General features: G+C 38.1%; 3 protein-coding genes across 6 annotated transcripts in view; 2 read left to right on the top strand and 1 right to left on the bottom strand.

The window, feature by feature from the left end:
* Window positions 1-4,953, top strand: part of LOC103138600 (techylectin-5B) — a 9,071-nt gene extending 4,118 nt beyond the window's left edge. The window contains exons 4-9 of the mRNA XM_007552860.2: window positions 357-476; window positions 568-682; window positions 750-887; window positions 1,120-1,336; window positions 1,425-1,620; window positions 1,697-4,953. Coding sequence (XP_007552922.1) covers window positions 357-476; window positions 568-682; window positions 750-887; window positions 1,120-1,336; window positions 1,425-1,620; window positions 1,697-1,843 — 933 coding nt within the window. The 3' untranslated portion in view covers window positions 1,844-4,953. The remainder of the gene's footprint in view (window positions 1-356; window positions 477-567; window positions 683-749; window positions 888-1,119; window positions 1,337-1,424; window positions 1,621-1,696) is intronic.
* Window positions 4,954-5,092: 139 nt separating this feature from the next.
* On the bottom strand, window positions 5,093-23,014 carry snx9b (sorting nexin 9b). 4 transcript variants are annotated; one of them, XM_016671950.1, is made up of 20 exons: window positions 22,684-23,014; window positions 20,289-20,375; window positions 18,668-18,742; window positions 17,645-17,764; window positions 16,200-16,277; window positions 13,825-13,987; window positions 11,807-11,848; window positions 10,407-10,545; window positions 10,156-10,240; window positions 9,795-9,920; window positions 9,514-9,631; window positions 9,284-9,414; window positions 8,227-8,330; window positions 8,015-8,118; window positions 7,820-7,897; window positions 7,567-7,643; window positions 6,463-6,552; window positions 5,614-5,728; window positions 5,426-5,517; window positions 5,093-5,279 (listed from the first exon to the last, which is right to left on the bottom strand). In XM_016671950.1, the coding sequence occupies exons 1-20, from the start codon at window positions 22,693-22,695 to the stop codon at window positions 5,232-5,234; spliced, it is 1,884 nt and encodes a 627-aa protein (XP_016527436.1). In that variant the 5' UTR covers window positions 22,696-23,014; the 3' UTR covers window positions 5,093-5,231. The 4 variants fall into 4 exon arrangements, with proteins under 4 accessions (XP_016527436.1, XP_016527437.1, XP_007552920.1 ...); XM_016671951.1 differs by lacking the exon at window positions 16,200-16,277; XM_007552858.2 differs by lacking the exon at window positions 11,807-11,848 and having other exon boundaries at window positions 22,684-23,013.
* Window positions 23,015-24,519: 1,505 nt separating this feature from the next.
* The window catches only part of moxd1l (monooxygenase, DBH-like 1, like), a 9,671-nt gene continuing 7,793 nt past the window's right edge, over window positions 24,520-26,397 (top strand). The window contains exons 1-4 of the mRNA XM_007552857.2: window positions 24,520-24,921; window positions 25,014-25,160; window positions 25,738-25,890; window positions 26,202-26,285. Of these exons, the coding sequence (XP_007552919.1) occupies window positions 24,652-24,921; window positions 25,014-25,160; window positions 25,738-25,890; window positions 26,202-26,285 (654 nt within the window). The 5' untranslated portion in view covers window positions 24,520-24,651. The remainder of the gene's footprint in view (window positions 24,922-25,013; window positions 25,161-25,737; window positions 25,891-26,201; window positions 26,286-26,397) is intronic.

Here is a 26,397-nt window from a genome sequence, read left to right as displayed (position 1 = left end):
TTTATTTTTTTTTTTTATTTTTTTTTTTTTTATGTAATACATTGGCTGTATTATTAGATTGATGAAGTAATTTCAATGAGAAACTTAGGTAAAAATTCAGACTTTATGATGTTAAAACATTATAGTTTGTCTCTGGATTTGACAATATCTTGTTCCACGTTCAAGCACACAGATCCAAATACAATAACTACTACAATACTCATATTCAATGAGATTTCATTGTTATAAGAAACTGGATAACACATTTCAGTCGTCACACTTACCGTTTCTCTTTGTGATCCCAATCTGCTAAGCAGTTTCACTGTGTTTGTGTGTGCATTTGTCCAATATTGACACATACTTCACTCGTACATCAGAGTGAAGAGAAGCTCCACCTGAACATCTCTTTGGAGCAGCGTTTCCATGAGCTGGAGGTTCACTATGCTGAGGCCAGCTCTCTGCTGCATCTGCAGGGCACCCTCATCCTAGACATGCAGGTATAATGTCCACTTGTAATGCTGCCTTGTATTATTTTGGGTTGTTTTTCTGAATTGGCTGTAATTGTTACCAAATTATCTTTCTGCCTAGAACCAGCTGCATAATCTGACCCTTCTGATGGATAAAGTCAAAAGAAGCTCAGACTGTTCCATCAATATAGTCCGGCCCAATCATTTGCAGAATACTCAAGAAGCCCTGCACCCAGGTACGTGTTCATGTAGTGATGCACCACCAGAGGGAGCCAAAAATCCCAATTTGGCCTGTTCCTGCAGAGATCCAGCATGTGGGGAACTGTCCCATAGACTGTGCCTCCATCTACTATAACGGCGTGAGGAGATCAGGTCTCTACACTGTGGTGCCATTGCTGGCAAGGATGCCGGTGGAGGTTTACTGTGACATGGACACAGACGGTGAGCGAAACCTTTGAAAATCCTCTTTAAAACCCTGCAGGTTTACTCCACATAAATAGAAAGTAGGGGGAAAAAATTGGTCTTTGCACTCTTTGAATCTATCAAGTGTTTGAAGAAACTTGTCACAGTTTCCCCTTTGCATCTTCAGACTGCATCTAAGCTGCAGATTGAGCTGACATGGAATTAAAGAATCTTTGGAGGTCTTGATCTTTGAGCGTCTCCATTTCTGAAGGTGGTGGCTGGACCGTGATCCAGCGGCGAGTTGACGGCTCTGTGAGCTTTGACCGCAGCTGGAGGGACTACAGGGATGGATTTGGTGACCTGCACTCAGAGTTCTGGTTGGGCAACAATCACATCCATGAGCTGAGCACCCAGGGAGACTACAGCCTCCGCATCGACCTGGAAGACTGGAGCATCCAGCATAAACATGCCCTCTACCAGAGCTTCAGGTGAGGAAAACAACAATGCTCAATCCCTTGCGAAGTATTCTAATAGGTTTCCAAAAACTTCCGTGACTCTTCTTATGCTTGTTCCAAGTGTGGAAGATGAGGAGCATCAGTACCGTCTCCATGTGTCAGATTTCAGTGGCACAGTGCAGGACTCCTTTGGTTGGTACCACGACAAGCAGCACTTCAGTACTCCAGACACTGGCAACATCTGTGCTGAGATCTCTCACGGCGGCTGGTGGTACAACCAGTGCTTCTATGCCAACCTTAATGGAGTCTACTACAGGGTAAGCACAAACAGAAACCTCCTAATAGTACACTCTCAGAAACACAAGCGTTTACTTTGTATTGCCAATTCCGCAGGGAGGCCATTACACTCCGAAAGGCCGCGGCTCACTGGGTCCTGATGGGATTGTCTGGTACTCTTGGAAAGACTCGGATTATTACTCCCTACGCAAAGTCAGCATGATGATCCGACCACGCAGCTTCCACACGCGTTTGTCACCCTGAATGACGGAGGTGCAGAAAGAAGAACTAAGCATTTCTCTAAGCTTAGAGAGATGGAAGGATGAGACTGAGGAAATATGAACACTGTGCTGATTGTACTCAGCTTTTCCTCCATTGGCAGTTGAACCCAAGGAGTGGGTTCTGGAAAAGACACTTTATTTTGAACCTTTTAAACTACACATATGAAAAAGGACCCATAATACAAACTTTACCATAGAGATGATAGATTTTATTATTGAAAGTGTTCATTTCTTTTTTACAGTTTTGTATGTTAGCTTGGAAAACTTGTCCGTTTTTGACTTTGCCAAGTAGAGGTACGTATGTATGATGTGTCCTGACAGAGAAAATAACTCCTACTGGAAAAACCGATCACTCTCATGAATGCAGATGTGTGTTTGAGCTTTTTCTGTTGTCTTTTTGTTTGTTTGTTTGCTTGTTTTTGAAACCTGTGTGGTTAATCCATCAACTTTAAGTGTGTGTGACAAATAAACTTCCTTTATTTTGTAACTAAAGAGAATACAGTCACAGTTGTAATTTTAAAGAACATAGAGTTATGCTTAATTTCAGAAAAAAAAATATTTCCAATTTAGCTTAGGTTTGAATTTATTATGGATTTTGTCTGAGCCACATAAACCAAAATCCATATTCTCACCAATGTTTGGGTACATGTCCCTAATATAATGTCACTCCAAACATTTTTTTTTTTTTAAGTCATCAACCAACTTGGAGTCTTACTCTGTCTGGATATGACTAACCTAGCTTGATACTAATATCATGCTTGATAGTTCGTACTTCTTTTTGAAACTCTCTGATTAACTCCAAAAATATTTCCTTTTATTGCTGCTAAACAATCTTTGTCTTCTTTCATAAAACCTTAGTGAAGGTTTAAGGTATTGCTGTCCAAGAAAGCAGGTGTCTCTTTCTTGGACAGCATCCTCTCAGTGAATGGCCATTTAAAACTGATCAGTAGCAGCTTCCAGTTCATTGCAGGTCTTGTTTTTGGTTACAAAACATCCAAAGTAAGTTTCTTCTTCTTATTATTTTTTTATATTTGACAGTTTGAATCAGATTTAAGCTAGTTGATTAGAGTTTGACACCATGGCTTTCTAATATTTAGCTTTTTCACAATATTCCAATTTTCAGACACCGAGTTGAGAGTTTTCATTATCTGTAGACCATAATTATTAAAATGACATATAAAGTCTCGAAATGTTTCATGCGTACACATACAAATGTGCATTTCAGTAAGTGAAACACATACATGTATGCGCACTCTGAAATTAGTGACATTTATTTTGACTTTTTCACAATATTCAGAATATTTTAAGGTGTACTTGTATGTCTGGCTGATGTTGAATTATCTTTTACATCCACTGAAAAGTCTTCAGTGTAGATAAATAAAAGGGTTAAAATTCATCCAGATCTATGGGAAAAGACTCATTGCTAGTTACTGCAAAAGCTTGATGGCAATGGTCAATCAGTATTTAGTTCTAGAAGAGAATTAGTTTTTCACGTATGGCCAACTGTTTTTTTTTTCTTTTTTTTTTTGCCTTATAACATAAAATTATTTGTATCCAAGTTATCTTTGTGCGATAGTAAAATTCATGAAAGGATTTAAGTCAAATAAAGAAGAATTTGTAAGAGGCAAGTCATTTTACACAGCACTGTCTCCCATTCATATAATTGTGAGTACTAAAAACATTTAGTTTTCAAAAATCATAGGTTTTTTATTGTAAAATCATTCCACCCCTGTAAACAAAATGGACTCTGAAGGCTCAAAACGTCATGATACTCGTGCCAAGACTGATGAGCGCATTCAACCATCACCAGAGCCATCTAGAGCCGAAACCCGCACGTACAAAACGACTAACAAGATGTCTCAAAGCATGTTTTGAACTGATAAATCTGATCGTTTGCATCTCAGTCTGATTTTGTCAAACCGCTCCTCGGTCTACATATCAAGCTGCACCTGATGGCAGTGGTAGCTGAGAGCAGGGGTGGGAAGAAGGGCCCTTTCACTTCCGTCACCAGAAGAGCACAAAAACACACTTTTTACATGAGCTACCAGCTCATTTTTATGCTCTACCACGCCTACGCAAAGGAGCTCCTGCAATGAACAAGGACCTCAGTGTGCAGTTCAGTAAACCCCATGAGAAACCAACGCAAGAATTCATTCAAACAGATACGCTTTCACAAATATGAATACAAATCACTGTTTAATAAATCAAACAAATTATGCTGACACTATGTAGCAAATACTTCTATACATAAGATATAATGACAAGAAGCACCTGAAAGGTCAAATAGAATATATATATATTTATGTATATATATTTTTTAAACATGATGTGACAAAAAGTACAAAGAGTGAACAAGATTAGAAGCTGATTGAAAAATTGGCTGTGAAAAGCAAAGAAAGACATAAACGTAAAACGTGACAGTCTCTTCAAATGAGGACACAGTTTCTTCAGAGCAACAGTTGGACAGGAAATTTTGCAACACCCGAACACTGGAACGTGACTCAGACTTCAGTAATTAAAGACAAATGAAAAAGAATAATGAACCACAACGTTGTGTGTGTTTTTTTTTTTTTTTATTTTTCTCATTGCACATTTTGTTTCTTGACAGAGTGTGAAGTGAGGCATAACAGCATCTCTAGTTTCTAAAAGGGGCAAAAAAATGTGTGTAACGCAGGAAGGAGGTGGAGTTTCCTGTTAGCTTTTGAGGAAGCGCAGGATGAAATCGAGTAAGGCACTGCCAGCAGTGGAATTGCAGAGGACGTACAATCTGCCTTTGGCTTCGCTGGGCCCCTGCTTTGGCTCAGCAAGCTGATGAACATTTACATGAAGCAGAAGCAACGACTCAAATAAACCTGCAGTCGGCTGAGAAACGTGTAGTAAAGCTTTTACATGTGATTGTGACAGTAGAGAACAACTTTGGCTTTTGTAGACGAAACCTCAGTGCATGACCGCAAATTGCAAAGTTGGCATTAATGCTGTTTAACTTGTGTATAATGAAAGAAACAATGTCTGCTCAAAGTGCAACTAGGATGTTGACATCCTGTGTTACAAGCTGCGGACCTTGGACAGAGTGTGTCGTATCTAATCCGTCAACACTGCTTTTCCTGAAAACCCTAAACACTGGAACCTTCCAGCTCTTGCACTCATTATTTGTGCATAAGCCGGTGGAGGAAAGCAACAAAATAAGCTGCAACTGCAGGCAAAGGCAGTGAAAGAAGAGATGGGGTCAGCGTACGAGAAATACAGAAGTGAAATTTTAATTGTGGAGAGAGTGAGAGAGAGAGAGAGAGAGAGAGTAAAGATGCAACGCAAGCAAAACCTCGTTCGGCAGGATCTGATTAAACGTTGTGTCTTGTTGTGTGAGACTGCTCTCACATTGTAGTGAACTGACCATGAGCTTGTCTCAGCTTTCCAGCAATCTGGGGGTTCAGAGAAAAATGATTGCGTTACCAAAAACAGTAATTTCTTATTTATTATTGTAATCTAGACTCTATGCAACTGCTTCCCAGTTAATAAAGCGGGGTAAAGGTCAAAGCGTAACAGACTCAAAATGAAATGTCTTTACCGTCTCGTAAAACTTGACTTGCTCCTCCAGGTACTGCTGCATGACCCGGTTGTAGTCGTAGATACGGTTGCTATGGAAGTGGTTCATTTCAGCTGGGTCACAAAAACAAGAGGGGAAACCAGTGAGTTCAGACAGCACAAGACAATAAACTGCACTGCTGGATTTCAACGGCAAACACGGAGCGCAACCTTGTAAAGTGTAAGACATGGTGCTGAGACGTTTCGACATGGCTACTTTGTCCTGAGTGGTAATTTTGTTGGCAGCCACCAGCTTGTCCCCTTCCTTCACCTTGTCTATAGCTGCCTGGAGGGATTAAATATATAGTAAATACATTAAACAAACAAACAAAAAAAAAAAACGCAGGCTTTGTAAAGCATTCAATAAAACCCTTTCGAGTGCTTAATGCTCAGACCAACATACAGCTCTGGAAAAAATGAGACCACTGCACTGAACCCCAATTAAAAATCTCATGGTTATTCCACAAAATATTGATTTCTGAACTCTTCTTGAGTTAAAACACTAGTATTTCTGTTTCTAAATAAATATGAACTTGTTTTCTTTGCCTTATTCGAGGTCTGAAAGCGCTGCATGTTTTTCCATTATTTTGACCATTTTTCATTTTATGCAGATAAATACTAAATATTTGCTTGGAATTTCAGAGACATGTTGTCAGTAGTTCATAGAATAAAAGAACAAGGTCCATTTTACTCAAACATATACCTATAAAAAGTAAAATCAGAGAAACTGATAATTTTTAAGTGGTCTCTTAAAGAACTGTATCTGGAAATACTGTGTATATCACAATATTTCAGTATATATTGAGATATACACTGAAATATCACAATAGGCTATCTCAAGAAACTCCAACTTGAACACTTGCTCAACCTTCTTTTTGGTACAAATTGTGTTTTCAAACAATGTTTGCTCATGTTGCTTCACATCTGGAAATATGGCATAGGTCATTCATATTTTGCTGTGCTAACAGGTCTAGGATTTCTCCTTTACAATGATGTTTATGTGTATTGAGAAATATGTACCTTATGGACCCCAATGGTATCTGGGAAGCATCCAAGGAGACCCTTATATTCATTATTGGTCTCCATGAGGAAGTGAAGATCTTTCTTAGGCTAAAAAAGAAAGAAAAAAAAACACAAGAGGTGATAAATGTAAAAAGGGAAACAGGAAGTAAGAAAGAATAGGAGCAAACACACCAAATGCTAACTTTGGAGCAGGAAATAAGAGAAGAACATGATAAGGGACAATATAGGGAAAGTCACTCAGATAACAACCCCACGGCTTCAAATCGGCTTTCCGCTGGCTGAGGAAAATTTATGGTCTGCATAACAAATCAAACAAATATCCAGCAGGATGATCTGGTTACAGTAAACAAGGAGGTGTGCCATCGACACTTCTCACTAATCCTTGACCATGTAAGGAATTCACCTTTGTCGCTATCAACAGATCAACTTCATTGGATCCTGCGATGAATCGAGAATATGGCTATAAAATGTGTTACTAAACTATAGCCAGGAACTCACAGGAGCAAAACAAGCTTACCGAGCGAATTCCTCCTCGGAAAGCTGCTGGAACAATCAAACAAAGCCAAGAATTGACTTTATTACACAGAACATCAAACAGGCTATTAAAAAAACCCCAATCAGTTTTCATTTTCTGCCTTTTTAAAATCTGCTTCAGCAAGATCTGACAAGGCATCGAACAGAACATATTCAGGAAATGTTTTTAAATGTTGTAAGCTGAGATGAACGATAAACAGGCTTAAGAAGCTTTGAGACGTTTCAACCACAAGAGGTCTTCCACTTCCTAGTTCATGATAAAAAATAAATAAATAAAGCAAAAACCTAAAACCACCGATATAATCCAAACATGACTGATGGAAGTGAAACGTAAATAGATGCTGGAAACTAGAACTGAGGTCATCAACAAATCTTTTTTTTTAGGCAACATTTTGCCTGTTCGACAGAAAGCAGAAGCTAAAAGATTACAGACGCTGTTGTGGTTTTGATCGACACTCTGCCAGCTGTAGAGTGAAAAAAAGCAGCTCTACGTTAGAGATGTGCGCTGCATCAGGTGACCTACTTTCCCAAAATGAATCAATACGATACAGAGGCTGAAAAGTTTACCTGCTCTGCCACCAGCTGGGCTATCTCCTCGTAGGTCTTTCCAGCCGCCGTCAAGGCATCGGTTAGAGTCGACTCACCTGCAGCAGATAAAAATATGTCTTCCAACAGATTCTGTCCATCTGCGTGCGACAACCTGCATCTGATTCTCTTATTATAGCTACTCGGTTACAAAAAAGAATCTGAAAAATGCAGCTGGAGTCTGGCGAGCGTCTTCTGGAAAACATGAGTGTGCTGCCGAAGGGTGAGCGTCTACCTTGGTATCCACTGCTTGTGAAGACAGTAGAGAGGTTCTGCAAGGCTTTTCCTATTCTCTGGTATTCCTTTGGCAGAGCTGCAGAAGACAAGCGGAAACACTCATGACAATAAGATTTTTGAAGTAAACAATAATTTCAGAACAAAGCGAAGCTGCAGCAAACAATAATTAAGATTCCCAGCTGCGCGAACGTACGTCCTGTGCATCTCTTCCAGTGCTCGTTTCCCACAGTGAGGATTTCCTTCACGCTGTCGTCCATGGCTTTGGTAAACTTACTGAACTGCTCGCATTTCTGCTCCCTGGGAAAAGAGGAACACACGCGGCACGCGTTAACCACATGTGCTACGAGCGCATCGCTGGCTGCTTCTTTGAAGTTTTCCCTTTTCAGACGGTTGGGTTTAACTCACACTTCTAACGGATCCAGGTCTGCAGCTTCTGGCTCGATTGTGGTGAAGATCATCACTCCAACCGTCTCGTCTTTCTCCGCTTTTCTCTTGCCCGTCTTCCAGTCCTGTCAAAAAACAAAGAATAGTGCTTTGCAAATGTACCGTCGAGACAACACCCCAAGCTTTAAACATCTCACAGCTCTGTTCAATTAATCATCAATAGTAATACTGAATAGTTCTTGTGAATCTGTTGCACAGAAAACTTGACCTTTAAAGAGCAGTGGCAAGACGGAAGACGGAGATGAGAGGAAGTCAAGTAGGAAGTCTAGGTTAAGGTTTGCCACAAGGCATGCAAACATATTTAAGATGTTCTGGTTAGATTAGGTGAACATTTAACTTAACTTTAACTTTAAATTGCCTACACATAGAATACTGAGTGTGGCAAGAAGCTAAAACCGTTCACAGTGAAACGTGGTGGCGGCATCATGGTGTGGCAAAATGACTGAAGGTAAACACAAGGCAAACCTGGAAAAGACTGGAACAGTAACAGTAACAGGATAGAAACACTTAAACAGATAGCCAGAGCTACAACAGGATGGCTTAGATAGAAGTATGTGTGCTGGAATGGCCCAGTCCAAGTCCAGACCTAAATATAAGTGAGAACCTGTGGCAAGACTTGAAAATTGATGCTCCTCGTTCAATCTGACTGAGCTTAAGCTATTTTGCAAAGAAGAATTGGGAAGAATTTCAGGCTTAAATATGCAGAACTAATAGTCATTCTCCTGAATGCATCCAGTTATGACTGCATAAGTGGACTTTAAAGATTTTCATCAGTAATCATCATTTTTACTTATAATTCACAAAAATGCTATTCTGTGACCAACCAAGTTTGCGACTGCAGCAAGATCCCAGGGACATGTATACTGAAAGCACTGTACCTCAGTAAAACAATAAAATGAGGACGGCAATCAGGTGTTTATTGTGAACTGCTTGTTTCCGCAATAAAATATAGTCAGTTTGAACAGTTAAGCATTGCAATCTAACCACACATTTTCCTGGAAAATATAGTACATTGTACCTTTTCATCTTTGTATGTGAGGAAAAGCTGGAACACATCGCTGCCAGAAATAACAGGGTGTCTGCACATCCTGGACATCCAACCCTGCAACCGCTCCATGCGCATCTTAATAAACTCCTCCTCAAAACGCCCTTCAGAAAAAAAACAACAGATATTTATTGTGGTGCTTGCATTTAAAATACCAATGTACCATTCTAAATAATTTCTAACTGGCGTAGAAATGAGCTCACCTGTCACCTGCTTGTCTGGCAAAGAGGGAATTGGAATGGCCGACCCAAATTTGTCCAGGAGTCTCTCATAGAGCCAATCAAAGTGCTTGTATCTATGATTGACAGGTCGGTTTGTTGTCTGCAAACCAGAAACGTGATAAGCAAGTAGGGAAAAAAAACAACAACATCCATTTAAGACATTAAAAGTATTATTTTCAGATGATTTCTTGCAGTCGCAATGCTAAAGCTCTAGTTTATGGCAGAGTTTATTTTGCATTGTGGAGAAGAGTCTGCAAACTCACATTGGGTGTGATTTGGTACTCTATGTAGCTCTTGAGGCCGTACATCTTGGACCCTTTCTTGGGATCGGCTACGATGCAGTCTATCTGGGTTTCTGGGTAAGACCACACAGGACCAACCTCGCCCACCTGAGCATGCAAAACATAAACCTTTAGAAGAGGACCCAAGCACTGCAAAAAAACAGTTAAAGGAAAGTGACATTCTCATTATGACGGCGGCGCTAAATGTTCTAGGCGTCGTAAACACAGCACACGTTCTTGAAATAAGTCAAAGATGAGATAACGAGTGCAGCTGTGGGCTGGTTAAATCAGATAGTGTTGATGTCATTTTTGTGAAACACGGCTATCATTGGGGCTCACATACGTATATCGACAGCTTGTCTTTCCCTTTCGCAATCTGTTTGCAAAGAAGGTAGAGCTCAGGACCAGACTTGGAGAATCCTGGGAATCTGTTAGAAAATAGCAATAAACGTCTCTTGATTAGAACATGTTGCTACAATATGACCTCAGGTGATTTTAAAATTAGAATCAAAGTGCTTTTACGGGATTTTGTTGCATTAATCTTATAACAAACGATTCTGAAGCCTCGTGTACAGAAGACGTAATAAAACTTACTTATTGAGGGATATTTTCATCGACGAAGCATGCATTCCTCCTCTCTGTATTCCACCGGCTTCCCCAGATTCCGATTCTGCGTAGCCGGCACTTGATTTCATCTCATCCCATTCATCGTCCCACTCGTCATCCTCTGCCGCTGAGAGAGAAAGATTATTCAAATATTGTCTTTAATCAGAGTGACAAGGTCACATTTGTTTGTTCCCCAATAGTTATATTTAAAATTGTTTCCTTTTAACAAAATTGGTGGAATGGAATCTTAAAGTAGGGTTCGCACGATATCAGAAAATCGTGCAATGGCGATATTGTGGATAAATGTAGTGATCATAATACCCTTTGCAATAAGAAAACATTTTCCTCTCTCATCTGATTTTCATTAGTGTGCCTCCAGATGTTTTTCTGACTTTCAACATCTTGGGCACTGAGATGACGGGATCGTTTCCAGGGAGACACCATCCAACACGCTCAAAATATTGCTTGTGATATATTAGCCAAAAATATTCCTTTGCAGTATTATTGTAAAATGCATGGATATTGCAGTCGCAATACATTTTGTGATAAATTGAGCAGAACTATATTAAATTAGTAGGATCAAAGTAAAGGTTGATACCCGTCCCTGACAAAAGCAACCGGGTGAGCACCTTTTGAGACTCACTTTCTTGGGTCAAAATCAGAGTTAGCATTTTTCAGGCCAAATTTCATTCTGTTAAAAAAAAATACACATGTTCAAGCTCAGTAAGAAAACAAAGCAAGAGCTCAGTGATGCTAAAGTAAACAGTTCTGCACATTCCAGGATTAATTTTCTAAGGCAAAGGGTAATACTTGAGTCAGAGAATATTTCCCCATTCGATTCAGGAGATGTAGTAATAACTATACAACTTTTTTCACATTAGTAAATAGTTAGCATGCTTTCTAAAAAAAAACAAAAAAAAAAAAACAAAAAACATTTGAGTACCTCAATCATCACATCAAACCAGCAGGTTAAAACTATGGTACATCTATTTCACAGGTTAATTTCACAATTTGTTCTGAGGCATATTTACTTTTCTGCTATGAACTAAGTTGCGTCTAATATGTTGGATCTCAAGGCTTATAGAGGACTGAAACTAACAGGTGAATAAATTATGCAAACATGTTACTACTGCCACAAAAAGCTACAGCTAGACTAATTTTGCACTTCTTTTGCAGTCCGTTAGAAATATAAAAACAAGCACTAAAAAAACATAACATCTAAAATCCTCTATAATATAATAGAGGAACCACATCCAGCAGTTTCTAAAGACACAGCTGTTAATCTAGTGTCGGTATTGAGCTTCAAGCACATGCTTTAGGAAAAAAAAATGTGATTCATTTTGTCACACCAGAACAAGAAAACATCCATCAGGCAATAAAGCAGATACCTGTGTAATCAATAAGGTAAGGATATGGGTAGATGTCTTTGGCTGAGAGAAAGAAAAGGGGAAAGTCTGTTCATTTTTCTCATGGCAGCTCATTTCCTCTGTTCCTTTTTTGTTTTTTTTGTTTTTTTTTTTATTAAAAACGCATCAGGAGAATTTAAATTCCAGGTGGAGTCATTTGTCCCTGTGAGTCATTAGTGAGGCTAACTTTTCCAGTCTGGCAAAAACAAAATTATGACTCGATAGGCTGCAGAAAAGCTGGAGCATTTCACAGGAGAGAAACAGCATCAGTGTTAGATTTGCTCCTACGCAGACATGAATGACATTTCCTAACCAGAGTTTAGGCCCAAATCTGTCCGAAAATTTGTCTAAGGACTCAGAGGTCTGTGGGAAAGATTTGTTATTATAATATTATGATATCCTAAATTTGCCTTCTGCAAAGTAGAGTGACCAAATAACACCAAATCAACATGTAGCACTGAATCAAAAGGTGCTTCGACTAAGGATTAGTTTCAAGACATAATTAATAAATAAATCTACTACATATGATGTTTGCATGCTGTGGAGGGCAGAACATTTTATTCTGATGAAAAACAGCATGAAACCTAAACAAATGTGTATTTAATAGGTCTGATCTGCAGATTATGAGAAATATGTACCAAAAGACACAAATTGAGACCTGTTGTGAGTTGGGCTTTAAAACTGTGCCAACCAATAAATGTTGGAGCAACCAGCTGATTTCATTTACATCAAGGTATTCTACCAGATGCAGCAAAAGGTACAGCGTTACCACCACATGCAAGAATGAGAAGCCTGCAATTTATCTCTGACAGACAAAGCTTTTTTATTCTCTGAGGCTATATAAACTTGAAAGTGATGAGCTGCTCAGAGATTTTTACTATCTTCCTGGTTCACAACGGGAGAGACTTTTTATTGGCTCTATTTTATTGAATGAGCTTCTGTAGTCACATGAATATCACAAGACTTTAGTCTTCCATTTAAATTCAAAAGTTATATTTCTTTATAGTTTGCAGCATTTATAACTCATTTGTTCTGGTTATTTGTGCTGCGCATGAACTAAGATAAATGAAATAATTTGTCCCTGTTGTCTAGATCCATTACCGAGATATCTACAAATAGATTTTATTTTGTAAAACCTGCTAAAACTCAGTATGAGCTGTCTGAGTGGCTATTTGTGTCTTCACTAAAAGCTTAAGAAAAGTTCATTTTATGACAGATTTGTGAAAAGATTAACTCGCAGAATGATTTGATGGGACAGAACTGTCATATTTATGCTCATGTGAGCAACCGATGGTATTATAGTTTTTATGTTTTTACTTTAAATCATCTCAGGAATATGTAATTAACTTCAATCGCACCACTAAAACAAAGTAAAAGCAATGATGAAATACAATTGAAACTTGAAATATTTACACACTGCACAACAAACACAGCATTTCTTTCTCTGCCCAACATCAATTTTTTATATCACAGGGTGGTTTTAACAAGCAAAGTTTTCCCCAGTGTATTATAAGCCTGGCGGGCCACCAGGCTTTACTTGCCTTAGACCAGACTAAGCGTTGTTTATTTTAAAAAGGGCTATTTGTACGCCAGTAACGGTGACAGTAAAGACGGATTAAGTTAGGTTTATAGTTGATGTATTGAACAGGGTGAGGGCTTATGTGCACCAACTGCCCCATTCCTGTGCCCGCCTGTTGGCCTTGCACAGTATTATTCCCAAATTATGATGCCTTGCTTGTGCCCCTCCAAATTTTTGTAACTTAACATTTTTCAACATAAAAACATGCCGGGCTGCTGGTGGACTGCCCTAGCGCCCCTACCACCAGACTTAGCAGGTTCGAAACCCTGAATCAACATTTAATACATAAAGTCTAAGCTGAACAACAACAAAAATACAAAACTAGCATCTAAAAACACCTAGAAGCTCCTCTGGAAACATAATTCTAACTTAACACCAAGTCCAACATATGCAGCTGCTGTTAAAACAAACTGTTTCTTACCTGGACCTTGGTAAGCCTGAGGGTGACCCTGTGATACATTGCCCCAGGGGTCAGGAGCACTCTTCCCAGTCTGAGTGCCCTCTGGATTAGACGCCCAGTTGTTGTTTGTGCCCCCTGAAGGGTCTGCATTCCACGCTGACCAGGGATCATTACCATTGCTGGCCTGAGAGAGATGTACAAGAGAGGCTAGTGAGGGATGAAAGGGAGGACTGTGATGGCAGAGAGGAGAGAGAACAGACACGGTCTGTTTCATGTGAAGCCAACAGTGGTCCTAAATCAACATGCTTTTTAAACGTGGTGCAGACCTGTCCTTCAGCGGAGCATACATTAAGAAATGATTCAGCAATGACAGCTTTGGTCTGCCATTGCCGTTTTCTGAATGTGCTTTCATCTAAATTAGATGAAATGTTGCAAATGTGCAGAAAGATGCATGCTCAAACTCATACATTATGCTTAGGTTACTGTTTTCACAGCTCTTATAAGCACTGAGATAAACTCCAGGCCATGCTTCAAAGACTTGCATCGAGAAGCATGCAATAGGATTTGTCTGTGTGTGTGCGCACCCTTTGAAGGTTAAAATTTGAAAACTACTAACCAAAACTTTAATGCAAACTGCTGGACGAAGAAAATTACGTAATGCAGTTATGAAAAAAGAAAAAGTTGTTTTATTTTTAAAATTTGTAAAATGTTCTACTGTATTCACATCAAATCAAGAAATAAGTGCTTATGTAGAAACTGTTTTATGAATCATTCAGGGTAAATAAATTTTGGCATCACTGAATGAATAGTTGGGATGCTTCAACTGATCGGCTGCTGCTTGGAATTGTCTCACTTCCTGATTAATAGTTAACTGCGGGAACTGCTGTAGATCAGACCTGTTAGTGAGTGAATATATCATAGCTGTCAACTGGACCACCAACAGCAGAATTACAGTTCACTAATTTTTAGATAAATAAGGCTAAAGGAAACAGTTTACTACAGAAGCATGGCTGGCATTTCATGTGTTATACTACCATTTAGACAGCCAACATTATGAATTCATCTTACTCTGTGAACAAAGGAGACCTCAGTAGAGAAAAGGGTTTATTTACACGGAAGTTGCTCTGTTTTATCCTATTGTTAACCTTCATCTGTCTTGAAATAAGTCTGCTTTTATAAAACGTTTACAGTCTGGCAGAAGATTTTGAGTCAATGTAGGTCCACATTTACCACGCAGGATAGACATAGAGCTGGCTCTTCTTACTTTTATGACAGCTAAATGCTAATAAAAGTTTACGGTGAGTTCAAAAACAGGCAGTTTTGTACTTATTTTTCTCTTTGTTTTGTTAAAATACATAATGTTTATTTTGCTGCGGAGCATGATGCAGCATAGCGGGCTCTCTCATTCACATGTTCAGGCTGTAATATTTCAATGTTGTAATAAAACTATGTTATAAAAAAAGAACGCTTCAATGGTGTAGCGTGATTTATCAACAAACAAAAGATATTTTTTAAAATAAAAATGGAAAATTTTACTTTTGCAATACACAAAGCAATATGCATTGTATATTTTGTTAATTTTGTTTTGAAATAAGCTAAATATGATGTTGTATTCTGACTAATAAAAGAGGTACAATGCTGTAATTTCATAACGCTTCTTAAGAAATTGCAATGTTTCTGTCAAACATTGTTGTCAATTGAGATGAATACATATTTTTCTCACGCTATCATTCTTATCTGTGATTACAAAGCTTCTAAGACTTTGAGGAACTCGGGCTCTATCACCACTGCCAGGTGCGATCGCTTCCTGCAGGGAAATTTCATCAAAGAGCCTAAATGTGTCATTGGCATGCAAATGTTTACACAAAAACAAATACTGCATTGCAAACAGTCTGTAGATATGTTTAACAGTGCACACATTGATGACGCAATAATACAATTTAAATATCATTTTGCAGCCCTAGAGGAGTTGATCCGAGATTTCCAGTAACAAAAAGGGGAAAACAGGTTTCCGACTGTTGATTTCTTTGCTGTTAAAATTTTCTGAGATCAATCAGAGAAAAATCAGAATCAGGTAAAATTGGTAATGTCTGGCTTCACAAAAAGTGGAGATTTGAATCAGTCTATAAAACTGCATTCGGTGCACATTTAATAAAGAATCCTGATTCACATTTTAAAGTGTGCATGATGATTTGTGTAATCTGGAACCATCCATTTGTTTGCTCAACGGTGCAAGGTGAAAACAGAAGGTGAGAGATCATGCATTTTTTTTTTTTTAGACAGAACGTGAATGTGTCAAAGCAGATGAAACGGATAACCAAGGTGAGAACTGGTGAAGACAAGACGGCTCAAACTAATGCCTCTTGTCGTGCTCGCAACCCCCAAGTGGCATTTACCTCCTCGGGGGATGGGAAGAAAGGGGTAACTGGGGTGTCTGGGGTGTCTGGCACGGGACTCAAAGCCCCAGAATCCACCTTGAGGGGAATAGAAGGTGAGATGAGAACAAAATGCCTGCAGTGAGGGTTAAAACTGAGCAGAGAGTGGGTTAAAGTGAGGCCTCAACGTATGCGCTTGAATAAATAAGAAGCTATGAGCGACAAAAGCTGACACATTTCCTGCAGTGATTCTTAAACATACTGTGGCCCAAACATTTTCACCAATCCAGCAGTGTGCTCTTTTTTTTTTTTTTTTTTTTTTTTTTTTTTTGTGGAAGCTTCTGGCTGCTCAAGTCAGAAGAGACCACTCAAACCATTTCCTGTCAGTTCTGCAATACTACATTTAAAAATATGTCAGTTTGAAATTATATCTCTCACTGCATCTGCTCTCACTTCTGCATCTGGGGTTCACAAAAACTGGACAAAAAAAAAAAACTGTGAATCAAACACACTTCTGCTTTTTTTCTTTTTTTGCTTGTTCTTCAACACCACTCCATCATACAATGCCTCATCAAAATGTAAAAAATGTATTTTATAGCTTGTTATATTAAATTTCTAATTATTTTATTGTACAGACCAACCCAAAATGTTCCACAATTATGGATCTGAATAACCAGGATGAATGTTGTTCATTTTTAGGTATAAAGACCTGAAGACAGTGGTGTGGATTTGTATTTCTATCTTTTTTTTTTTTATTCTGACACCTCAAAAGAAAATGAAGTCACAAAACATCATAAAAACAGCAGACAGAACAGACCTCTAATCAGAAAACCATTAAAGAGGCCTGAAGTGACTCTAGAGGAGCTGCAGAGATGCACTGTTCAGGTGGAAGAATCTGGAAAAAGTTGAGTCTTTGTATTAAAGTTTTCAAAAGATAAACAATTACTCAAAGAAATCTGTTTGCCACATATTATGGAAGGAAGACTTTGCAATTGTAAAAGTAGGGGCTCTAACATTGCCCCATCAAACTGAAAACCACACCCCAATGTAGAAACATGGTGGTTGCAGTGTCATGCTTAAGAAAAATGTGCAAAATCCCTAAAGCTGGTAAAGACAGACCCCGAAAGACTAACAATACATATGAATACATATGCACACCGATGTGAAAATGAAACCAATGCGTTTCTTTCCACTTCAAATTTAAGTGCTACTTTGTTTTCGTCTATGATAAAAAAATTTCCAGAATAAATTTGTTTGCAGTTGTCTTCTGACAAAAAGGTATGAAAACCCCTTCAGAGCAAAATGTTTTTAAAACAGAAACGTGGTTGGTGAAACATGGTAGGTGGTCTGCTTGTTATTGTTGTGTATTTTCGCCACATGCGAGGAGGCTAAGCAGTGGTACTTGGCTTGGGGAGAAAACGAGACGTCAGTTCAGCAACAGCATCTTCACCAGCTTGGCTCTTTACCTGGTTTTGTGCAGGTGTTGATACAGGTGCAAATGCGTCAAAGACAGAAAGGTCCGGATATGCGGCGTTTCCTGCATTTGAAGGGGGTGCCGTCGACGCTGCAGGAAATTCATTTTTGAACTACAAAATGAAAAAGAAGAGAAAAAAATGGTTTTATTAGGTGGAAAAAAATAATGTAATCTCACCATAATTTAGTGATTTCTGAAGGTATGTTCCTCTATGGTAACATGATCGCCTTCCTGTCTGTCTTCTTCAGATTCTGTTAACAAATTGTGACAGCACAGGGTGGCGACTTCCACATATGCTCAACCACAATGCAAAGCTTATTTTTACTTTACTACGTCCTATTTTCTTCAGCATACTAAAAAGGCACAAATAGTTGCTGCTTGAGTAACAGAGGGTCTGTGTTTTATCAATAGCCAAAACATGAACTTTAACTGTGGTTATCATCTGGAAGTTTTTAAGAGTTGGGCATGAGATCTAAACAGTCCTGGAGCAGCTGGGGAGTTAACTAAAGTTCAGGCAAGCTTGTTTGGACTATTAGAATAGTTGAATCTATCAGTCTCGTTCACGTGTACACACAGGCGTTACACTGGGAGTTGTTGTGGAAGGTTTTTATTTTTTACAGAGGAGGCTAAACTGTTGGCATCCGCAGACTTTACTTTTATTCAGAGTCTGAATGTCTTTAGAGTGAATCATATCCACGGATGCAGTCAAGAGAACCGAATCAGGCTGGACACACACACACAAACACACACTAAAAAAAAAAACCCTAATCAGCAGATCCGTGTAGAAGGAACATCCTGTTGTGATTTCAATGTCAGGCGAAGCGACAGCACCACGGTTAGCATGTGCATCCTGGTATCTGATAGGGAGGTCACACGCTCTTCTCACCCTGACCTTACAACATGCAACTATCAACTTTTGTTTTTAATTAAACTGGTGATATGTTAGTGTTAAATAGCGTGTGCGGTGAAATGTCTCCTAAATTATTCGCTTCATTATCAGCGCTTCCTGACTTACCTCAATGTAATCTTCAGGCACCAGTCCAACCTCTCCTCTTGAGTTCTGTGCTTCAATCCAACCGCCTCCGATACTCTAGGATGAATATTAGCAGAATATTAGTACAAATAAGCACAGATTGTATGCCACTCTAAACTGCACGGGTTTTGCAAGAACAGTTGAGTTTTTTTTAACCAGAAAACAAATCGTCTCTTCCGATTTTCACATTTTGTCACGCAACAACCAAACATTGTATCGGGATTTTATGTGACAGAGTAGCACCCAATAGTGCAAAATACTAAAATGATAGAAACGGAAAAAAAATGAAACATTGTTTTCAAAATCTTTTCAAATTAAAAAAAAAAAATCACAAAATGTAGGTGTCCGTTATCAGAAATAGAAAGAGGAACGCAGAACTGCAAACCTACCAAAAATATGGACGTCCAAATAAAGAGACAGGCCTGGGAACAAGAGCTTTAACAAGAGATGAAGCCAAGAGGCCTTCGGTAATTCTGGAGGAGTTGCAGTTATTAGTTGTAGACTCATGAGAAATAGTGTCAAAAAAGGTTCCCTGGGTGGGTGAAACCACAATTCTGTTTACTGGCCTACATTCAACACACTGTGTGTCCAGGAATCCCGACACAGAACCCTGAGCCATGCCCAATTTGAAACATGGAGGTGGAAGCATCATGGTGTGGAGTTACAATGGAATAGTTTAAACTGATTGTGCTGGAACGGGCAAGTCAAACTCCTTGTCAAAATCTAAATAAGCATCTGCTGAAACACTTGAAAGTCAGTGTTTACAGACACTTCCCGTCTGATCTGCATGAGCTTAAGCTACATGAAAAAAAAAAAAGAGGATTAAATTTCCATCGATGTGTAAAGCTGGTATTGAGGCATCAGAAAGACCTGCAGCTGTAAATGGTTCAGCACACTTACAGCTGAAAACAAATGCTGTGCTTTGCGTTAGTCTGTCCCATAAAACCCCAATAAAATCTAATAAAGTTTGTGTTTGTAATGTGGCGACAGGCGAAACCGTTTGAGTGGCATAACAATCTTTCAACGCACCGTGAGTTTATATGGTGCCATTTTCGACTGTTTAAAGAGATTCCAGCAGATGGCTTAAAAGAAAGACTGACATTTGGAAGCTCTAGATTTTCTATGAAGGTTTATAAAATTCCCAGCTACAGCAAAGACAAAAAAAAAAACAAAACAAAAAAACACCAACTCTTCCTGATTTGGTTCTGACAGACTTAGATTTGAAAACTATGTAGGTCAGCACAGCGTAAGTAAGCTTTGAACTGTTGGCAACTGATTCCAATGACATCATGTTTGTTCAGTCATTTGTTCCCCTCTCTTCTTTGGTAAGTAATTTATGAGACACCATTTGAGCAACACAAGATCATGTGATCTTGCTCTGTTCAGCTGAGTCAGTTTTCAACGCCAAAATCGTAAAGAGCTTCATACAAGCCATCAATCTTTTTTTTTTTTAACTTTAACCAATAAGATCCAAAACAAACTCCTTCCTCAGTGAAAACGCTGATAAATCTAAAAAGAGTATGACTTTTACACACAAATATCTGAAAGCTTAGGTCCTGTGTACAATAACAGACAGTTTTAGTTTTTTGTGGGTTTTTTTTACCTTATTGGTGACAGTGATTGTCTCGCCTTCTTTCACTGTCAGCTCATTGTTGCCGGGCTCAGCGGTGAAGTCATATAAAACCTGTGCCTGAGAACAAACAAGAAAGAATGATCAATGGTTCTGCTCCTTAAACATTAGTGCACGGACAGGACATTCAATGACCCCTGTGGCAAGCTAACAGCGGTGAAGGAAAAACAAAGGTAATGACAAACAGATCAAACTAGTTCTTTTAGGCAAGTCGCATTGCTGATTATTACTAATTTCAATGTTTATCCAAAACAAGACGTGAACCAGTAGATTAACCAATTCCTGTGACACATAGTCGGATCGGCTAATTTATAGTTCCTTCGGTAACCACGAGACCACAAGAGAGCAAATATGCACCATTCATTCATTAGTGACAAAAAAAAAATGCAGAGAAAACTTTCAGCAGTGGAATGTGAGGCAGAACAGAGATCTGCTTCAGTCTTAGTAAAAACTGGGATTATACTCAAGGGTAAGTCACGGAAGTCGCATCAAAAAGGCCTCACCATCGCAGGCAAAGTTGTCATGTCTTTTCAAATATCTTAGAAAATTATTGGATATTTGTTATTATGATTAACAAAATTATTCTGCCTCCTACGTGAACAGTTTGGTAAAGATGTATTTACTTTTAGAATGGTTTATGGCAAAAATAAGATATTTATCAAGCGCAGAAACCGAAAAAGCTCATACGCAAAAACCGGACATTTACTTCATGCGTTTGGGGTTTTTAAGAAAAAATTTCATAATCCATACTTTAGATATAAAGCTAAGGCTTTAAGCTTTTAAAAAAATATTGGCATCATATGTTTTAAAATTGGGTTGTATTGAGGTATGCATAGAAAATCATAACTAGAACCCAAACTCCTCTGTATTGAAAGAAGCCAGTTATGGTGGTTTTTGAATCTGATTAGGTTATGTCCTTGCTGCCTCCCTCTCCTGGCACGTACTACTCGGATGAGACCCCAGGCACACGCAGAATTTGCTGGAAGGACTACATATTCCTTTTGGGCTAGAAACACAGATTATTATCAGAACAAGATGTAGAATGTCATTGCAGAGAAGGGTGGTTGCGTTTCCATCCCGGACCTGTTACCCCAGTGACTTGATGTCGGATAAGCGGGGGAAAATACATGCAACAGCTCAACTTTTCTCCTATGCTGTTCCTGTGATTTATAGTTGAGCTTTCTGGCAAGATTTATGGAAAGCTTTAATTGGTATGCCTGTTAAACACTCAAATGCATTCACAGTAACAGAACAGTCAACCTGACTAACTTGTGTCAGCTAACGTCCACTTGTCACGCTATCAAAGGCAAAACGTATAATATTCTACACAATAAGCTTGGAAAGTACCACTACATTTAATGGGTACTTTAGTCCATATTTATGTTTAAACATATAAAAAATAAACTTGTAATAACTGACTGTCTAAACATTATTAATGTTGTAATGAATATGGCATATTATTCTAGTAACTGAAAGAATAATTGCTATTTTAATTTAAACCAATTTGATCTCTGATTTGCTTTAAATACAACTAATTATGGTTTATTTGACAAAGGGTCTAAACAATGTTATGACATATGCCTAAACTGTAAGAATTTTGATAACTGAACTATTATTTTAATTATTAAAAGCATTACAAATAAAAATGTGAAACTCATTAAATTATTTTTGACTTCCCAGAAAGGACTGAACTGAAAATAATGCATGATGTTACAATAAATAATCCCTATACATCAGCTCTGCTTATTTTATTTTATTAACAAAATCATTTTTAAAAAGTCAAAGTATTAATTCTCAAACATAAATTGTTTTGATTTCTACTTTTATACCTAATTATATCTCAAATTTAAATAATGAAATGCACCAAAATAACGTTTATTATTAAGATATATTAGATAGTTTCATAAACAGTAAACAACACCGCAAAGTTATTTAGCTTTTAAATGTATTGTTTTGACTATAAAATTATTCCTCCTCAATTCAAATAGCTGTCCTACGACTGAACCCGGAAGACTACATTTCCCAGAATTCTGCGGAAGTAGCAATGACCGACACTGTGGAGGCTGTAAAATGTCACAAGACAGTTTCTTGACGATACACATTTTCCATGTTTACCAGAAGCTGTTGTTTCACTTTTACTCCATACACCTATACCATAAGCAACCACGCGTTTATAGAATACTTAAAAAATTAGTTTAATTTGAAATGTAGTTTCACAAATATTCACAACAGCACTTGACAAACTACAACTCTGACAACCCGAATCTATTGCTAGTACAAACACTAAAAAACAACTGGCAGGGGAAACCGCAGGGGACAGGACCGAGATCAACACGTCTAAATCTCTCTGAAAAGTTAACATTCCTACCTTTAACGCCATTGTGGCAGCATTGATCAATCATTACAGAAACAGGCCCCGTGTTTTTTTTTAAGATTTCCAGTCCTCAGCTGGTCATCTCCCCCCGCTGCTCTTCAACTGCTGCTGGCGAAGAAAAGTCGACAAGTCCTCTCTTCCGCGAGTCTTCGCGTCACAGTCCTCAAACAAACGATTAAAAACAGTTTAAAGCTTAAAAAGAACAGGCGACAAATAGAGAAAAGTGACGACGGAGCAGATTCGGAGGGACAGAGCTAAGTTTGAACCGCGTAAGGAGCTGCTGCTGACAGCGCGGAGGAGGGAGTGACCTGAGATACGGAGAGAAACCGGAAAGGTATTCCAGGTCCGATATAGTTCCCCACAGACTTGACTCTGAAATTAATTAAATTTAAAACATATATTTTAAAAGCTAAATATCTTTATTAAAAGTAAAAAATATATATAAAAATAAAAAATAAACTATATTTACTTAAACTTTAAAACACCCCTTTAGCCCTACTTCCTTACCTTCTTTTCAGTCAGTATTACAATAACAAAAGAAGACATATAATTGACGTGTATACGTTAAATACTAAATACATCATTCTGGATAGAACACATTAATTTAAAAAAAATTATAGTAATTTAAAATATAATGTTCTTTTAAAAGATCTATGTGCTCTCTGAGTCTTACTTGTGATTGTCATGGTTGCTGTACTAATCTTCTTTGAGCCACTTATTTATCTGTACATGTTGCAGATAGTTGAACTGCAGCAGTTAGAGCTGTGACCTCACCCATGTTCATCTTGAGTCGTTTCTTATTCCAACGTCTCCCCCTGCTGGACTTAAATTGACATTACAATGCAAGACAAGATTTATTTCTGGGCAATTTAGAAAAATTTCATATTTAACCATTTATTGTAGACACTTAATCTTCAAGTATGTGCGTGAGAAAGGTGACCTACAAACTTCAATGAGTTATCTCAGTTCTGGCATAACGAAGGGGCCAAAATTCCAACAAACTATTATCAGACACTAGTGGAAGGATGCTTATTACATTTGACCATAAGAATGCTCTTTCAAAGATAATTCTACCTAAAAATAAAGCTATGAATATAAATGTCTGAATTAAAAAAAAATATCAGTAAATATAAATATTTTTGGTGATTCTAATTGATCTTGTAATTTAAATATCTGGTTTCGACTTTATGTCCTTTAATGTAGTTTATCCACATTTTAAATAATTTTCTTCAAGGATCATCTTCATCATTAGCGGTTCATGCAAAGTCCTTCTTTAAGTTATTTGGATCACTTTACTTCTTTTCCCTTAACTTATATGGTTTGCGAGTTTAATGTCAGTAACTAGACACCCTGCACTATTCACATTCCTACAAAATGAGGTTGTATTGACTTATATGAAGTGTTTGATATATGAGAACGTTTTGAGGAGGGAGAGAAATAGGAAAGCTTTCAGTTTTGCCGTCTCGTCATCACTTCCTCGTATATCAAACACCTGAATCCATTTGAACTGCCAGCAGGAATTTCAGTAAAAACGAGTCATAAACAAATGGCTCTTCGAAGAGCTGCTGCTGCGAATGGGTAACATTTAACCAGAAAATATAATCCACTGACCAAAAGAACAAGCACATCCTTGACACAGGGTGTTGATGTGAAATAATGAGACCTTTAACAAAGGTGCACAGAGTTTCAGTGCTCTGACATTACTCAGAAACATTCAAGTATGTGGCGATTTGAATCTAATTTGAATTTAATATTAGAAAAATAAGCTTAAGCTTCAAAAGTTGCGGCTTGTTTTTTTGGGAATCCTACAGAGGGCGAATGCAAAATGACAAAGCACTTTCTGCCCGTATCACTTGAGCTCATCTAGCAGTGCAGGTGTGTCACTGAAAGGGGTAGGAGGGCTTTTGGCAGCTCCACAGCCATTGTGCTCAGTGTCTAGATTTCCAACCTCTGAGAGACATCATGTCTGCCCCGCTGCGCTTCGTCTCCATCTTACTGGCCTGGACGGCAGGAGCTTGGGCCACAGACTACAATCTGCCTTTCATGGAGTACCTGGACAAAGACACCTTGGTCCACCTGAAGTGGGGATTTGATCATTTGCAAGGAAACATAACATTCCAACTGATAGTCAACACCACAGGCTGGGTCGGCTTTGGTTTTAGTCCTCACGGAGGCATGGATGATGCAGACATTGTAATGGGGGGACTTGGATCTGATGGAAGCTATTTTGCAGTAAGCAGATACTTTAAATATTAGGTGTTGATATGACAGAAACCAGGAGTTATTGGTGCCTTAAATGTTTTTTTTTTCCTTCTGTGTTTTAGGATTATTATTCACTAGGGGAGAAAATGCCTGAAATGGACAAGGAGCAGAGCTACACCCTGCTCTCCATGACTGAAAATAATGGACAAACAATAATGACCTTTCAAAGGCCAATAGAGACCTGTGATGAAAAAGACTTCCAGATCACTGTAAGGCAATTTATCCTGCACATTTACAGGCCAGCATGTCAAAAATATTAAATGAGCTGTTGTGTTCACTGAGCTTTCACAGCTACATCCTGCTGGTATGGTTTATTTCCAGGGTCAAATCATACTGCACTTCTATTCTAGACTTTGTTGCATTAACCATAACGGTGAAAAGAACATTTATCCTTTCTGTTGCACAATATGTTGCTCTGTCGATTCTCTATAACCTGTTTATTATATTCTAAGTTTGAGTGTACAGCTCAGGTTTCTCACATATCAGCTGTCTGTGTTAAGCTTACCTTACCCCTTACCTAGTCCAACTGCTTAAGAAGACAAAAGAAGCATAAAAAAAACGCCTCAAAAGATTTGAGGCAATAGAAAACTGTCTTTCTATTGAATATGTGAAATATAATACTGTTCCTGTGAGAGAAAGAACAGTTTTGTATGTTTTTTTTTCACCATACATGTTTCTGTAAGATAAACTTGTACGATGTTTCTGAAAAGTTTTTCTGTTCTTTTTTTGTTTTTTAATTTTTTTTCTGTTATTTTTTTTATTTTGTTGTAAAACCTCATCCAACAGGCTCAGTCCATCAAACTGATCTACGCGTACGGTACAACAGATGTCATCAAATACCACGGGAGCTTTAGAGGGACCAAGGAAATAAATCTTCTCAACTACAAGTCAAAGACGGTCCCGCCTGATGCCAGATATCTCAGTGTGAAGGTGGACAAAGTAAGTAAGAAAGACAGAAAATTGTGGAAGAAGCTGACCAATACACAAATTAATAATTACATTCTATTTAAATGCAATTATAGAATTTGAGCGATAAGATTTTCAATAATACGTCAGAAAACCCTAGCTTGCTTGTTTTTTTTAACACATAGTATAAAAGAGAGAGAAAGAGAGATACAAATGGTTACTGATCACATGAGTTTACATGATACACTGTCAAGTGTACAAACTTTAATGGAACATGTGTAATTAAAATTTTATTTTATTGATTACAATAAAACAATGTGCTATTTTTTGTTTCTAATTTGCAGATCTCTGTCCCTCCCAACACAACCTACTATCACTGTAAAGTAATGAAGCTTGAAAACTTGCCCACAAAACATCATATTTATCAGGTAATGTCACTGTCTTTAAAGTAAATATATCAGTAAATTTTAGTACTTTAGGTACTAAAATGTACATTTTAGGTATACCTAAAATGTACATTTTAGGTATACCTAAAATGTA

This window comes from Poecilia formosa, unplaced genomic scaffold (assembly GCF_000485575.1).
Source record: "Poecilia formosa unplaced genomic scaffold, Poecilia_formosa-5.1.2 Scaffold53, whole genome shotgun sequence".
Taxonomy (NCBI): Eukaryota; Metazoa; Chordata; class Actinopteri; order Cyprinodontiformes; family Poeciliidae; genus Poecilia; species Poecilia formosa.
Note: the sequence above shows the minus strand (reverse complement) of the source record. Positions and strands in the feature narration are given on the sequence as shown.